The 15846-nt window shown below is 55.1% G+C and overlaps 2 protein-coding genes across 6 annotated transcripts in view; one reads left to right on the forward strand and one right to left on the reverse strand.

Annotated features, from left to right (window-relative positions):
- Nucleotides 1-12033, forward strand: part of MAP3K3 (mitogen-activated protein kinase kinase kinase 3) — a 58992-nt gene extending 46959 nt beyond the window's left edge. For 2 of the 4 annotated variants that reach the window (XM_055408180.2, XM_055408182.2), the window contains 9 exons: nucleotides 2594-2667; nucleotides 4515-4582; nucleotides 4792-4884; nucleotides 5495-5686; nucleotides 6173-6321; nucleotides 6935-7066; nucleotides 7546-7675; nucleotides 8039-8216; nucleotides 9291-12033. In XM_055408180.2, the coding sequence (XP_055264155.1) occupies nucleotides 2594-2667; nucleotides 4515-4582; nucleotides 4792-4884; nucleotides 5495-5686; nucleotides 6173-6321; nucleotides 6935-7066; nucleotides 7546-7675; nucleotides 8039-8216; nucleotides 9291-9519 (1245 nt within the window). In that variant the 3' untranslated portion in view covers nucleotides 9520-12033. The remainder of the gene's footprint in view (nucleotides 1-2593; nucleotides 2668-4514; nucleotides 4583-4791; nucleotides 4885-5494; nucleotides 5687-6172; nucleotides 6322-6934; nucleotides 7067-7545; nucleotides 7676-8038; nucleotides 8217-9290) is intronic. The other 2 variants (XM_055408181.2, XM_055408183.2) reach the window with 1 other exon arrangement.
- A 1381-nt stretch (nucleotides 12034-13414) lies between these two features.
- On the reverse strand, nucleotides 13415-15823 carry LIMD2 (LIM domain containing 2). Of its 2 annotated transcripts, none has more exons than XM_055408191.2 (5): nucleotides 15666-15823; nucleotides 14839-14933; nucleotides 14609-14653; nucleotides 14389-14528; nucleotides 13415-14314 (listed from the first exon to the last, which is right to left on the reverse strand). In XM_055408191.2, the coding sequence occupies exons 2-5, from the start codon at nucleotides 14878-14880 to the stop codon at nucleotides 14155-14157; spliced, it is 387 nt and encodes a 128-aa protein (XP_055264166.1). In that variant the 5' UTR covers nucleotides 14881-14933; nucleotides 15666-15823; the 3' UTR covers nucleotides 13415-14154. The 2 variants fall into 2 exon arrangements, with proteins under 2 accessions (XP_055264166.1, XP_055264167.1); XM_055408192.2 differs by having other exon boundaries at nucleotides 15604-15745.
- Between the last annotated feature and the right edge of the window lie 23 nt (nucleotides 15824-15846).

A 15846-nucleotide genomic window follows, 5' to 3' on the forward strand; every position in this document is an offset into this window, starting at 1 on the left:
GGCCCCTATTTTCTTGCTGGCTGTCAGCCAGGGGCCCCTCTGAGCTCTTGGTAGCCACCTGTAGTTCCCTGCAGTGTGGCCCTCTCACTTCCAGGCTACCAGGAGTTTTTCTTGCTCCAGTCTGCAAAGATGGAGTCTCATGTAGTATAACACAATTATGGCAATGAATATGCCATCCACTTTGCCATGATCTATCAACTAGAAACAAATTACAAGTTCTACCTATACTCAGGTGAAGGGGTTATGAAAGATTGTGACTCACTGAGGGGAGGAGGGCTTGGGGGGTCATCTTAGGGTGTGTTCACCACAATAGCTTACCCATTTTGATGGTTAGCTTTTTAAACTTGTGGCTCACTTGATGAAAATGTCACTTTGGCTTAGTGAACTCAGCAAGAATGAGATCTCTGGCTTCATTCTGAAGTTTTTTCAATGAGCTTTGACTGCAAAGAAAAAGATTTCGTTTTCTAAACTTTTGAAATTTGATCTTGAAAGGGGAAATTTCTTAAAGGTAAAAGCATCCAGTAGAAGGCCAGCACCAACATATGGGGGATTTTACCAAAAAAACTGACTCTTAGAACTTCTCCTAAAACTAATTCTTATGACTTTTCCAGTGTTGTTTCAATTGTACAGGCGATGAGAAGCATTTTTACACTGCTTCTGCTCTCGTCTGTAGTCCTGCCTTCCAGATAAATTTATGTTTAGAACAAACCTAGAGTACTTTTATCTGCAGAGTCCCCTCTTGGTTATCTTACTGACCATCCTTTCCTTTTTCTCTAACCAGAGTGCTTCCGGACATCAGCTGTACGAGGGGTAACTTGGGTGTAAAACCTCAGAGGTTGTTAATGAGTTTGATTGCCTTTGCTGTCTATCCTTCCCCATGGTCCTATATCCTGGTCCTTTTACTTCTTTATGTTACCTTCATGGCCCTGGAAGGCATGGGAGTATTAGACTAGTAGTGAGGAGAGGCCTTTAGGAAGAGGCCGTGGAAGGTGGCAGTGAGGGAATGACTCGGTCCTTCCTCAGTGCCCGCATCTTTAGTGGAAGAGAATTGCTGCTGGTAATGGGCCATTCAAGATAAATCTACTCAACAGAGACAAAAACAGCATGGTATGTAGTGAAAGAATATCCAGCTGGGACTTTCTTGAAAAGTGAAACTAAGATAAGTTTGTTTTATTTTTTCTTTAATCAGATTTGAGTAATGGCTGCATCTATTTGCTAATTTTCAGAATGAACAAAGCATGGTTCAGGCTAGTTTTTTTTTTTTTTTTGGCTTGATTTTTCTAACAGAATTTTGCTAGCGCAGCATAACTTCCTTCCCTTTGACTTCTGCAGCACTGTCATAAAGAGGGTGTTTACTTTTGGCTGAGCGGCATATGGGATGATAGTTCCATTGGGGACTGAACCCATGCCCCGTGCAACGGAACACGGAGTCTTAACCACAGGACCACCAGGGCAAGTCCCTGAAAGAGGGTCCTTTTTTTTTTTTTTTTTCAAAAAGAAACCTTCATGGGGTTCAGTGTGTTTTCCAATGGCCTCTCTTGAACCTTTGATATTCTTCCTCCTTCATTACACCTGTCATGTTGTTATTCTTGCTCATTCTCTCTTCTGTTATCTGATCTAACTTTGCCAAGTATGTACTTTCTGGATTGGGAGCAATTCTTTCCCATGTTGGCTGTATCCACTTGGGGAAATCCTATCTCCTTAGCAAGATTTTGGGGATTTTACTTTGCAATTAATTTGCCTTGATTGGCAGTTTAAAAAAATCGCATATGACAATATACGGGTGAAATTATGGGTGAGATGGTCTCCAGCATTAAATGGGAAGAGATCATTTGACTTGGAAACCAATTTTATGAAAGTTGTTCATGGATTTTCATAGTTCTGATGCTCTGCTTCCCTATGTAATGCTTGACTTTGGATCTCAGATAATGAATTCTCCGACAGTGAACACACCCCTTCATTGCCCCCTGCCCCCAGGCAGAATGAAGGGAGATCAGTTGGAGAAAAAGTTAATCTGAAGGCTTTTTGTTACTGCGTTTGAGCAAGGGCCAGAGAAGCATTTCAGCTCACATAGGTGCCTGTTGGCCCTGCCTGGAACCCGGAACCGGGAAGCTTGAATGCTGTGCCAGTGGTGCACTGACCTGTTTCATGACTTCAGACAACACTCCTCCCCTTTCCAGACCTTCAGTGGCTCATCTGTGAGACGAGCACACTCCTTGTCTTGGTAAATTATAAATTATGGAGTGTAAACAGAAGCATCACCGTCCCACCCACACACACTGGAAGCCTCTGCAGGGTAGTACCGTCTCTAGCACCAGACTCCAGCATTCACGAGCCAAGAAAATGCCAACCAGAGAAGCAGCGTCTCTGCTTTGCTGTCCTGGCAGAGCCCCTTGGGGTGCCAACCAGGCATTTTTCTCACTCCTGGAAACTTGCCTTTCAGACTGTGGGGGAGAACGGTACCTGCCTAACCATTCTTCCCACTGCCCAGGCAGAGAAAGGGCACTTTCATATTTTGGGGGAAAAAAAAGGACCTTTTGCTGGTCTTGGCTGGGGCTGGGGCTGGGGCTTTACTGTATGCCTTGCCTTGCAGATGCTGGATCCTCTGAGCAGTGCTGAAAACTCCTTATCGGGAAGCTGCCAGTCCTTGGACAGGTCAGCAGACAGGTATGGGACTGTGGCTGGTTTCGGAGTTGGTACACAGGCATTTTTGGAATTGACGAGCTAAGGAAATAGCTAGGGTGTGTGTCCCTGAACTAGACACTGATCTGCAGGCCCAAGGCTAGAGCCTCATGCTTTTGGGGAAGAAACCTCTCGCTAGCATTCTGAGTCCTCTCCTTAATTTTCCAAACACTAGGAGAATGTTCTGTTTGTATAATTAGATGAATGTAATAGGTCATAATAGCAGCTCACATGGATAAATGCTTGCTCTGTTGTTTCCAGCACTTTTTATGTATTTTGACTTCCCACATAATACATGCTGCCCTTGTACCCCTGGCCTCATTGCTGAGGTCTGGACTGAGAAGCAGTGGACCTTCAGTGTTTTGGGGACAAAATTGAATTATCACCTGTAGGTTTACTTTCATTTTTTTCTTTCCTCCAAGTGTTTCTGGTGGAATAAGAAACTGGGGTATAAAAATCAGAAAACAAAATAATCCAGACTGCCTCGCTTACCACACTGCCCACTTGGTGTGTAATCTTATGCACCAGCTGTGTTCTTATTACACTTTGGGAGGAAACAAGTGCTGTCCTTTACACACCCCATAGTCTGTGGAGCTGGTTTGTCAGTCAGCAGGGGTGTTTAGAGATAACTTTGGCATTGATCCAGCCAGTCTCTCTCCTTGACCTCATCATGCCCAGGAGCACAGTTTGACCATGTCTGGCTGGGCTTAGGGCTGTGTTCAGAGGCTACCGAACAGTTTGGAGGATTTTCTTCTCTTTGTGGAACTGATTAATTGCTCACACGGTTAATCACCTTGTGACCCTGGCCATATCTGTACTGTGTCTCTTCTAACAGATCTGTGCTCTGGTGAGTGTGGTCTCCCTCCAGGCGTCATAGAACACAGTCACAGTTGCTTGTTGGCATCCAATTTGAAGCCTTATTTTAGGCTTTCCAAGCAGAAGAACAAGAAGGCACTGGTAAAAGTGCAAGAGTGGTTGCTGCAAACTGAGGGCTCTCTCAGGACAGGGACTGACTGTGGCTTTGAACTCCTTTCTGAGTTTTGTGGCCATGCTGGTGGGGGAGGGGAGGACACAGAAAGTCTGGCAGTTGGGAAGTAGAGGACAGTCCCTGCACCACTGCCTTGAGAGTTTCTGAGTTTTGATCTTCTCCAAAGGCACTCACACATGAGAGAAAAGGACCATTCAGGTGGATGCTGGTAAAGATGACTCTCTTGATTCTTCAGTTTTTCCTATGGCTCTCCAGTGGTTTGTTTTCATCTCCTTGGGAGTCGGACTCAGTGACCTGGACTTACTTCCTTGGGGCCCAGCATAACTGAAAGTCAGAGCTTTCATCTTCCCTTCATGGGACCTGGAGCCATATAGACCCAACTCCACCAAATATTAGTCAAATAGCTTTGGACAAGTCCATTAACCTCTCTGTTCCTCAGTTTCCCATATCTCTAAGAGGGGATAGTGGTGATTAGTCTGAAAGGAAGATCCTGGATGTTATTACTGTTTTTATGACTGCACTGAGCAAGGGATCGTTTGCATTCTTCCTGTTACCAGAGTGGGAGGAAAGGGTAAGATACAGCACTCTGCCCCACAGTGGAGATCGGTAGCACTGGAGGGCCTCATTATGCAGGGTCCTGTCAGATGTGGGCCTCAGACTAGTGAAGAGAAAGTAGGAAGCATAGGAAAGGTCTGCTTCTCTTGAACTCTGCTTCCTACCATATAATGACATGTGTGGGAAGGAATCAGAAAAAGCAGTGTGTCTGGGTATCCTGCCCTCTGACCTAGTGAGCTGCTTTGGAGGGACCCTGAAGTCTGCTGTGTGATTCATTTTGTTTTTCTAGCCCATCCTTCCGGAAATCACGAATGTCCCGAGCCCAGAGCTTCCCAGACAACAGACAGGAATTCTCGGGTGAGTTCTCCAGAGCGTGGGTGAGCACTGCATGGTGTCTGGGCGGGGCTGCCGGCAGTCTGCTCTGAATGGCTCAGGGGAAAGAGAAGCCAGGGCTGTATTCAATCTTCCTGGGGCCTGCTGCTCTGAGGTCTCAGGTAACCTGAAGGCTCACCTGAAACACTCACCTGGGCCTGCCGAGAAGCCAGTGACCGCTCTCTCTTCCTCAGATCGGGAAACTCAGCTCTATGACAAAGGGGTCAAAGGTGGAACCTACCCCCGGCGCTATCATGTGTCCGTGCACCACAAGGACTACAATGATGGTGAGTGTGCCTCCACGCTGCCTCCTGCTGGCCACCTCGGGAGGGCTGGTAAGAGCTCTGCCAAGAAAAGCTACTGGAAGCGGGCAGCCCAGGCACCCCAGGCCCCACATTTCCTTTATTTCTGAGGAACTGCATCCAGGCTTGAGGCAGTAGAGTCAGGGTTTTTTAAAAAGAGGAGGATGGTATTGTAGATGGATACTGCCTCCAGGAAATCAGTCCTTTGTCTGAGGGCACAGCATGCTCCAGGTGCCAACTCTCCACTGCCCTCTTCTGCCTCAGGCAGCAAACGGAATGGAGCTTCCACAGAGGTGTAGGATTACGATGCCAAGGAAAACAGAGAGCAGCCATGGATTGGCCCCACGGGTGTTGTGGGGCATGAGGGCCAGCCCTGTGCTTTCCCTTTGGCTGGGTTTCCCTAAACCCCTTGGCTGCTTGCTGATTCCTGCTTTTGTCCTGATCCTCAGGATGCTTGAGACATCAGCCATTCTGGGCAGAGTCAGGAGGGAGGGAAGAGAGGATGGACTGGAGCTCGTATTATGACCTGGTTGGCACATCTGGCCTTGTGGTCAGGGTTCTGACTTGCTCTGCTCTGGCCCCTGCACCCCTTCAGGCAGAAGAACGTTTCCCCGAATACGGCGTCATCAAGGCAACCTGTTCACCCTGGTGCCCTCGAGCCGCTCCCTGAGCACGAATGGCGAGAGCCTGGGCCTGGCGGTACAGTACCTGGACGCCCGCGGGCGCCTGCGGAGCGCCGACAGCGAGAACGCCCTCTCCGTGCAGGAGAGGGGCGTGCCCACCAAGTGTAAGCAGTGCGCCCTGGCTGGGGGGGGCCTGCCTGGGGGTGCTCAGGGCGGGGGGCTGCCCTGGCCCATCCGTACCCAGGGGAGGAGCCTGGGGGGGCAGCAGATCCTCTGGACCTTAGTCCTCACTCCACTGTTGTGTGATGAGCTGCTCCTCTCTGGCCTTTAGTTTCTCCATGTTTAAATTGAAGAGCAATCTCCTTAATCCCGGACATAATGAGCTATCTGGGGGCCTTGGAAGTATAAAGGTGTTTAATCAGTTCAGATAAGCATTTAAGCGTGATTTTAGCCAGTCCTCTGCTTCTCAGGGCGTGGACCTTGAGGTCTGACTGGCCAGGGCCCTGAGCCTGTTCCAGGTGAGGGTGGAGATGCTGTGCTTAGGTGTGATGATGCCAGGTGAGGGGCAGCTTGGGCCTTCGGACAATGAGGCAGGATGTCGGGAAATAAGTGCATGAACTCTAATGCTCTTTCCTCTCGTTCTCCTGTAGCTCCCAGTGCCCCCATCAATTGGCGCCGGGGGAAGCTCCTAGGCCAGGGTGCCTTTGGCAGGGTCTATTTGTGCTATGATGTGGACACAGGGCGAGAACTTGCTTCCAAGCAGGTGCAGTTTGACCCGGACAGTCCTGAGACAAGCAAGGTACTGCCTTCCCTACGGCCTGCTCCAGTTCCTCCTTCCCAACAAAATGCCTGTCTTGTTGCACAGACTTAATTGCTTGGGATGCTACAGGTTGTTTCTCCCATCATTCTTCCTCCCAAGCTCCTTTACCATCTACCCAGGTCCTAGGGAGAGATGGGTTGGTGTCAAAGTACCTAGCCGCCCAGACTGGTTTGGATGGCCAGTGCCACAGCGAGCAGCTCCTGCCCCCCACCACCCACCTCAGCAGACAGATGCCACTCTCTCTCAGCCCCCAAGCCAGGAAGGAGCCTATCTTTGGAGCTTAACTTGGGCTGTGGCCTTCACTCCAGTTTGAGTGGACAAATTCAGCAGTTATCTGAACTCCTGAGCTGCCCCCACAAACCCATCTCCCACCCCACCATCTGCTGTCTTCCAGTATGGGAGTGCCCAATCCCATGGCTTAGCCAGCATTGTGGGCAAGGGCCAGACAGTCGAAACATTCCCCCTTTTCTCCAACTGAAGTTCCCATGGCAGATGGGCTCCTCTGAGGCCACTGACTAGGGCAAACTGAGCTGATGCTAGGCAGGTAGAACTGAAGCCTGCAAGCCTCGGTGACCACTGGGCCCCTTCCCAGGAGGTGAGTGCTCTGGAGTGCGAGATCCAGTTGCTGAAGAACTTGCAGCATGAGCGCATAGTGCAGTACTATGGCTGCCTGCGGGACCGCGCCGAGAAGACTCTGACCATCTTCATGGAGTACATGCCAGGGGTATGTGCCGCGTGACACAGGCGGACACGCAAGAGAGGGACTGTCATGGCACTGGGGCTGTGGAGGAGGGATCCCTTTGACATGAGTCTGGTTACCTGAGACTCCAGAGGCTCCAGGGGAAAGGCGAGGCAGGGGCAGGACATGGAGTCAGCAGGCCCTGCGTCTAGCTGCAGTGATGGTGTGGGGTGAGAACTGTCCCAGGCTCCCCTCACCTGAGGCTTACAGGGCAGCTGCACTGTCCAGTAGGTACTGCCTTTACCTGGAGCACACAGACCTCCCTTCTGGGTTTGGTTCATCCTGGTATGAGGGAAGGATTGTCTTGTACTTTTCTCCACTGCCTGACAGCCCTTAGCCAAGTGCCTGGCCTGTCACAATGCGGACTGGACCTCATTCCCTTGCTAAACACTGGGGGCTGGAAATAGCCTTGCCCCCTTCCCTCTGCCTTCCTGCAGTGACCCCTCTGACTCCTGTGGCTTTAGGGTTCAGTGAAAGACCAGCTGAAGGCCTACGGCGCTCTGACAGAGAGCGTGACCCGGAAGTACACCCGGCAGATACTAGAAGGCATGTCCTACCTGCACAGCAACATGATTGTTCACCGGGACATCAAGGGTGAGCGGGGCAGGCTGTGGGCTCCCCATGACCTGGGAACTCGGGGACTCTCCACCTGGTTGTTGTGAACTTTCTGAAAAGTAAACCCTAATGACTTCCTTGGGGGACTGGTGTGAAGATCAGTTAAGTGATTTGAGGAAGCACAGCGAAGGGCTTTGCAGATGCTGGCTGTGGTGATGACTGTTCGCTGCTGTAGGGCAGATGCCTACCCCCACTAGCCTGTTTGCTCTGTGCAGTTCCACTTCAGCTCACAAGGCCCCCATCCTACCCAGCAGCCCTTTGGATTGGGAGGGAGGGACAGAAGGAGGATGGCAGCAAGTGCCAGGGTTCCAGGGCTGCAGCCTCTGCCCTTTCATGCCTTAGGAGCCAACATCCTGCGAGACTCTGCTGGGAATGTGAAGCTGGGGGACTTTGGGGCCAGCAAGCGCCTGCAAACCATCTGCATGTCTGGCACGGGCATGCGCTCAGTCACTGGCACTCCCTACTGGATGAGCCCCGAGGTGATCAGCGGTGAGGGCTACGGAAGGAAGGCAGATGTGTGGTGAGTGTGCTGGGGACATGCTGGGACCCTCATCTTCTGGTCTGGGCTGTAGTGGCTCCAGCTTAGAAATGGGACTGAGGGCTCTGCAGTGTGGCAAGAGTGAGGGTTGGCCTCTGGCCAGCGAGGCAGGTTGCAGGCTCCATGTGGGCAGGGGTCGTAGTGCCTGCAGCAGTACACACATCAGATGTGTTGTGTTCTCACTGTGAACAGCAACTGTTTGTTATTGCTGAGAACTTAGGCCATGGAAAACATCCCTGGGGTGTTTGCTAAATCCTTGAAAAAGCTCGGATCCCATCTGAAGGCCTGGATGGGTCTCTAAGCAGCAGTAGTAGGCTTCGGCTCCCTCTCCTAGTGCTCAGATGGCCTGCAGCTGCTCTAATTTTGTGTCCATCCTCTGAAAGGTCCTGAAAGTTATGAGAGCATTTAAGAATTTTGAAATGGGGAGATGATCCTGGATTATCCAGATGGGCCCAGTATACTTATAAAGGTCCTTATAAAAGAGAGGCAGGAGATTAGAGTGAGTAGTAAGAGGTGTGACAAAGGAAACAAGAGGCTGGAGTGAGACAAGAAAGGAGCCGTGAGCTGAGAACGCAGGCAGCCTCTAGGAGTGGGAAGAGGCCAGGAGACAGGCTTTCCTCTGAGAGCCTCCACAAGGAACTGTCCTGACTGACACACTGACTTCAGCCCAGTGAGACTGCCCTTAGACGTCTGACCTCCACAGCAGTAACACACTCAGGCTGCTTTTTTATGCCACTGGGTTCGTGGTCACTGTTAGAGCAGCAATAGGAAACCAGTACCGTTATTTCAGAGCGCTTTCTGCACATGCTCAGTGGTTCCCCCTGATACCAGGAAGCAGCCGGGTGGGTGCAGGTTGATGAAGCCCACGTGGACGAAGTTGACAGGGCTGTGAAACCTCTTCTGTCCGTGGGGGCCCACTTCAGGGGTGTTAGCCCCCAGCCTGGCCCATCGTGCCTCAGTGTGTTTCGAGAAAGGCACCTCCTTTCACAGTGTTGTGCAGGGTGGCTGGGAGCTGGGGGCTGGCTGCGGGGTGACGCAGGAGTTCTCTCTCTCCAGGAGCCTGGGCTGCACAGTGGTGGAGATGCTGACAGAGAAACCACCTTGGGCAGAGTATGAAGCCATGGCCGCCATTTTCAAGATCGCCACCCAGCCCACCAACCCTCAGCTGCCCTCCCACATCTCTGAGCATGGCCGGGACTTCCTGAGGCGCATTTTTGTGGAGGCCCGCCAGAGACCTTCGGCCGAGGAGCTGCTCACACACCACTTTGCACAGCTCGTGTACTGAGCTCTCAAGGCCACACTGCTGCCGGCCGCCCCTTCTGCATGGGCGAGGGGCTGCTGGGGGGCTCAGCAAAGTTGCTGCTTCTCCCAGGCAGGGCCATGGACCACAGAGCTGAGTCCAGCCAGCGTTGTCTGTGCCCTTTTGCTGCTGGGGCCTGGGGCCAGGGAGGGCGGCTGCAGCCTCACGGACTGGGAGCTCCCAGCCTGCCAGACCCGAAGCGCCAGCGTCCTCAGCTCAGCCTGGAGGGGAAGGAGCTGGAACAGTGTGCGAGGCACCCAGGGCCCCAGCTTCGGGGCTGTGTCTTGACATGGCCATCAGTACCAGACCCGAGAGAGTCTGGGGCACAGGATGGACACAAGGGTCTGAATAGTGTTACTTTCATTCAGAGTGTTACTTTGTTTCTCCTCCCCATGTCTAGAGACCACCAGGGCATCTCTGGGCTGGATGATCCCACCCAAGCCTGAGGTAAAGCCCAGCACCCCACAGCCAATGGAGAACAGAGGCCTGGGCAGCCCTCTCCCTGGAGCCCCAGGCCAGCTTTGCCAGCCCCTGTCCTTTACCAAAGATGAATGAAGCAACTGTTATGCTGCCTTATTCAGGGAAGGAGGAGCCTGTCCTGCCTGCCCCCATGACCCTGCCCCCAACACACACCCTCAAGCAGGGGCCTGAGACGTGGAACTGCCCTCACTGAGGGGAGACCCAGTTTTGTCAATGCAATTGTCTGTGTTTTACAAGTTGGAGTCACTCTTATGCTGTACCCAGTTTCTAAACTGGAGACTTCGTGTGCCCTCTGGGCTCTGAGTACCCCTGCTGTGGGCTGGGGCCTCGGGCCAGATTGGAAAGAGTTGAGGGTCATGGCCCCAGGCCTTGTGCTCCTGGCTGGCACCTGTTCCCCCACCGGAGCAGAGAAGACAGACAATACCGTGAGGGCATCTGAGCCGGCTGGCTACCCTGAGCAGAGCATTCCGCAGAGCCGGGGAGTTATATCAGGCTGTCTGTGGGTTGTGACCTGCTAGGCCAGAGCTCTGCCTGGTAGAAGGGAGAGCCTGTGTGATGCCACCACCTGTGTCCAGAACCTGCAGCTCTGTTCCTCCGTGGCCAGCCTTGCCCATCCCCATGAGGTCTCAGCCCCTTTCCCTTCTCGCTCCCCTGGGGGAGGAATGGCAGCAGGGGTCAGGGAGCCAGTATCTTCAAGCAGCTTAGAGTCGGCCTTATTTACCTCAGCCTGGGCGCTGGTCCTTTCTTCCGGCCCCTCCCCTCCAAAATGTGCCTATTGCTAGAGCTCCTCCCTCTCAACACCCAGTTTCCTTGGGAGTTGTTGTTAAAAAAAAAAGCCAGTGCCCAGGGATGGGTGTCTCCAAGGAGCTGGGGATTTGCGCCAGGCAGCTCATTGCCAGCCATGCCCACTCCCCCACGGGCACCAGAAAAAGCCAAAGCCTTCGTTGTATGTTGACGATGCACTTTTATGAATGTAGTTTCTATCGCTGTTTTTAGCCTTTTCACATCATGTAATGTGAGGCCTTGTACTTGTTAATTTATATCTCAGATCATATTTGATGGTTTTTATATATATCAATTCTAGACTGTTACAGGTGATGGACGCCTCAAGAGAGAGAAGAGCAAACGAAAGCAGCTGGTTTTGCAGGAATGTGTGTTGCACGGTGCCAGTTGGGCCTGGGCCCTTGTTTCCATCCTTGCCCCCCAGGGGCCTCCGTCAGGCACCCCAGCCGGGCCCTCTGAAGACAGTGAGCATATGCTCCTGCCTCCACCTTGGCTCTTGCCCAGGGAGGGGACCGGCCCCTTGTCTCGACCAAAGCTGCCGATTGGCAGCTCGGCCTCTCCACAACCCCGTCCTGATGGCTGTAGCATTCTTCTTGGGCCCACACCCCAATCCCCAGTCCCCGACCCCAACAGGAAAGTGGTGCCGGTGCCAGATGAGACGACTCTGTGTCCCAGGTTCAGGCTCTCACAGAGCCCCACCCCCGGGGTCTTACCTCACAGGGAATGTGTTTGTAAAAAGGAATTTGCCAACAAGCCAACAAATCCTACACTCCAAAAAAACAAGACCCTGAATTTTTTTTTTTTTTTTGTGCCAAAAACTGTGGACGTGCTGGCTCAGCATCCTCAGGACCAAGCTGTTGCTTAATTTTAATTTATTGTTTTTTTTATTAAATAATCCAGATGAAAAGTTGTGGGGCCTAGGATGGCCTGGCCCAAAGGATCTGAAGGGCCGTCTCCTAGCAGCCCCAGGCTGGCTGTGGGAAGGGCCATGCCACCATTTGCTTATCATTCCGTGGGGTATGTCGGCCTTGGCCAACCCAACATGGAGAGGCCAGGGCTGGGGACAGTCCATTCTCCACTGCCCTCCTGCCCACCCCAGCTGTGTGTCTGAATTGTGGATCGTGCAGAAGAACCTGCAGCCATAGTTATTTGACTATATCTTGACCGAGGGCTTGCAGTGCAAAGCCAGGCCAGTGTCGTGCATTACTTACAATAAAAGGGATCATTTATACTCAAGGGGTCCTGTGGCAGTGCTTTTGGTTGTGGGGTAGAGGCAATAAGTGTTTACCTGGGAGAAGTCAGGTTATGCTGCCTGTCAACAAGCTTGTGTCCCTCAGCAGAGAACTTAGAAATGACTCCCAGAGGGGTCCTGGGTTGGTGGGACTTGGCTGGTACCACTGCTAGCTCAGAGGTGGCACCCTCTCTTCCTAAATCCTCGGAGATCTACTGAGGGTGGTCCTACCACAGCTGACTTCCTGAGGTGACACTGTCAGCTCACCCGACTTGAGCGTCACCGTGGCTCAGTTCCCAGGACTTCTGTGGCATCCACTAGTCCTCCCAGCCCCAGAAAGTCCTTGCTGACTGGAGTCACATCCTTGCGAGGCAGGTACCGCCATGAGCCACCTCTGGTAGCTCCTGTTGGGTGATCTGATTACTTAGCTCTGGAAGTTACTTAGCAGAGGAGGACCATCCTTGTCCCCAGCTGAGACCTCTGGTGCAGAAGTTAGAGCTGCCCTGAGTGAGGCTCTCTGCATTCCCCTCATGCTCTGGCACCCAGGCTCAGAGTGCCAACTCTGCTTCCTGTTAGCTCTGTCACTTCAAGGGCAACACAGCACACTGGCCTATCTACCACCGGAGTTTCAGGCCCTGCTTCCTGCCCTGTTCTGTGGGCACTTAGGAACTTAAGAACGTGTACAGGGTTAGGGTCGGGTAATCCCCTATGAGTCTGCCCTCTTGTTCTGCCAATTTACACATTCCAGTCAGCTGGGGCAAACCAGGACAGTTGAGTCTGGGGCAGGACAGTCTAGACTTCTGTCTGTATTCTCCCGAGGGGTGGGGTCTTAGGTCCTCCTTGTTTGTGCCACTGTACACTGTTGTCCCCAAGAGAAGCAGAAGAACTGTTTCTCCTTCGACTACTTGGGATGGTGACCATGACTGCCCCATTCCCTGGAGCTGGAAAAGCAGAAGGAAGAGGGATCCTGAAGGGGCACACTGACTCCCTGCTGAGGAAAGGGCAGAGACTAAGCTCTTGGACACAACTTGTTGGACCCGCTGGTTCACACCACCCCTTCCTGACTTCCAGGACAAAGAGGATCTAGGTGAGGCTCAGCACTGTCACCCACTGACGGCCCGACCTTGGAACACAGGCTGAGACCCAGTGGGGTTCAGTCCTCAAACTCGCTGAGTTTGACAGCATGGAGAGACCTGGTTGGGGAGAACACCCCCCTTTCTCAGGCTGCCTGATAAGATCCCTGACACCCATCACCCTGACCACCAACCCCCACCGCCAATCAAGGCCAGGAGTGCATTGGCCTGATGCTGTCCCCCTTTACCTCTGTGTGGTGTGTCCTTCCTGCCGCAAACCGCCCCCCACCGGCCATACAATACAGAGTCAGGATCTGTCGAAACTCATTTAAAATAGGATTGATTACAACAGTCAAAACCGGCAGAAGTGGGAGGAGGGGGAATGTGGCCCTGCCAGCCCCCCACCAGTCCCTGTGGCTCTCAGCCTGGCGGGTGCTTTCCCTTCCGCTGCTTCCGAACTGTGGAATGGTCCCGGCCCTGATAGGCATGCCCTGCCTCACCTCCACAGGTGGAGGGGGCCCAGAGCTGTTCCAGTTCCCCTCCCCTCCCCCACTGGGTCCTGGGGGACATTGGGAGAGGCCCAGCAGGGGGCACCCTGGCTCACCTTCCTCCAGTCTCCATGGCTCAGGACCAGGCTAAGGGCAGAGGTAGACGGGGAGATGTGGGGACCACACAGGCCCCTAGGTGGCAGTGAGGGAGCTTGGGACCCTGAGGGGGCATGCTGACTCCTTGCTGGAGAAAAGGCACCTAGATAGGGAAGCTGAGTTTGAGGGCCTCCCAGGGGGGCCCTGGGGTGAGGTGGGGTAGGCTGAAAGAAACAGGAAGTAGGGTGGTGAGCAAACCCCAATCCTGGTTCCCGAACCCCCACCAGCTGAGGAAGAAGGAAGGAATCCTGGAGAAGAGCCCTGCCGCTGCAGCCCTCTGCCTGAGCAAAATGGCCTCATCCCCTTTCCACCCTCACCCGGGCCGGCCGGCCAGTCTCTCTCCCACCACTCCCGCTGTCCGCTCCAGGCCCTCTGTGCGGGGAGGAGGGAGTGGACAGCCAGAGGGGCCTCAGGCTGTCTTGGTGCCAGGGTCCACCTCCTTGTGGGCCCAGAGCTCCTTGTGCTGCTTCCGGCCGAAGCCTTCGTCATAGTTGCCTTTGCTCTTAAACAGCTGCTGGAAGTGGGGCTTGCAGTAGAATTCCCCATGCAGTGCCGCGTAGCTGCCCAGGCTGCAGAAGCAGAACACTGTGGTCAGGTCAGGCCGGGTCAGGAGGGCCGGGGCGGGGGCAGGGCGGGGGCGCACCTGAGCTTGGTGTGACAGTGCTTGCAGCAGAAGCAAGAGCTGTGGAAAATGAGCTTGTCGGCCACCAGTCGCTCCATGGGGTACACGGTCTTCTGGCAGGCGGCGCAGGTCTCCTTCACCTGGGCCCGAAGGCTGAAGGACTGTTCCAGGAGAGACTCCATCAGGGGCCTGACGAGTGCCCACCCCTTCCTCCCCGCACAGCCCAGCCTCGGGGCCCTACCTTGGAGCGCTGAACCGTGCTGCTGGAACCGCCACCTTTGGCTTCCTGAGAGAGACGCCGGTGGGGCAGGGTCAGTTGAGGAGGGCCCTAGACCATCACCAGCCCAGATCCCAGGGACACTCAAGGGGGAAAGGGAGGGAGACCGGCAAACAGGCCGCTCCGCGTCCCTTCACGCTCAGGCCAGACACCTGAGGGGATGCAGTGCCCTCCCACCCCGGCTGATCACCTACATGGGAGGGGGTGGCCTGGGCGGCTCCGGCGGCCTGGAACATGGCTCGTTGAAGGCGATGGAGGCCCCGTGTGGAGACGCGGCACCCGCTGGGTTCTGCAAGGGGAAGTCGGTTGGGAGGGCCCTACAAACCCTTCCCAGCCCGCAGGGTGGGGGCAGGGGTGTTTACAGGCAGGGGGCTGGGGGGCTGTGGTTGGGACTTTCCCTAAGTCACTTCCTGTTGCTCTGGGTCTCGCCACTTCCGCCCCTCACCCACCCCCCGCTTCGCCCGCTCGGCCCGCACGCGGCTCGCAGGGGGCAGGGGTCCCTGAGTGGAACCATGTGTCCCGGGAGGAGCGGAGTGAGCGGGCAGCGGCTGGGGGAGGGGCTCCGCGCAGCTGCCCGAACGCTTCGCGGATCCGGACGCCGACCGGCGCGAGGGGAGGTCAGAGGAGGGTGGCCCCAGTGGGGCCGCGGCCAGAGACGGCTGCCCCGGCCTGACCCCGGCCCGAAGCTGCCCAGTGCGGGGCCTCGGGTACGCTCCGTTCGGCGGACCCAGCCCCTGGACAGCGCCCGCGGGCTGGGCCACCCGCCCCGCCCCGCCGAGCCGCCGCCCGCTCCTCCGCTCCGAACCCGCGTGGGCCGGACCCCAGACCCAGGACCCCGGCGGCCCCAGCCGAGGGGACCCTCGCCCCGCCCGGGGGACGGACGCCGGGCGAGGGCGACGGACTGAGACGCTCGGCGTCGGGACCCCGTGGGCGGCGGCCCTTGCGCCCACGGACCCCACCTGGGCCGCCCGAATCGCGAGCCGGAGGCCGGCCCCTCCCCCGGCCCGCCCGCGGGTCTCACCGGGCCCCGGCCTGGGCCGCGGGGCGGGGGTCGGTCTCCGGGGGAAGCCGCGGGTGCGAGGAGCGCGCGGGGGCGAGCTGCCGCCGCTGCCAGTGGTCCCCGAGCGGCCGCGGCCGCCGCCGCCTAATCGCGGCGCCGCCCCCCCGGCCCCCGCCCCGCGCCCGCCCATTGGCTCCGCCGC

This window comes from Moschus berezovskii, chromosome 20 (assembly GCF_049115385.1).
Source record: "Moschus berezovskii isolate FMDL1 chromosome 20, NW_MosBer_1.0, whole genome shotgun sequence".
In the NCBI taxonomy this organism is placed as follows: Eukaryota; Metazoa; Chordata; class Mammalia; order Artiodactyla; family Moschidae; genus Moschus; species Moschus berezovskii.

Coding starts and splice junctions, on each gene's coding strand:
- LIMD2 (XM_055408191.2), bottom strand. CDS start 14,880: ATGTTCCAGGCCGCCGGAGCCGCCCAGGCCACCCCCTCCCAT. Junction 14,654..14,838: donor CCCAGGCCACCCCCTCCCAT/GTAGGTGATCAG, acceptor CGTCTCTCTCAG/GAAGCCAAAGGTGGCGGTTC. Junction 14,529..14,608: donor GCACGGTTCAGCGCTCCAAG/GTAGGGCCCCGA, acceptor CTCCTGGAACAG/TCCTTCAGCCTTCGGGCCCA.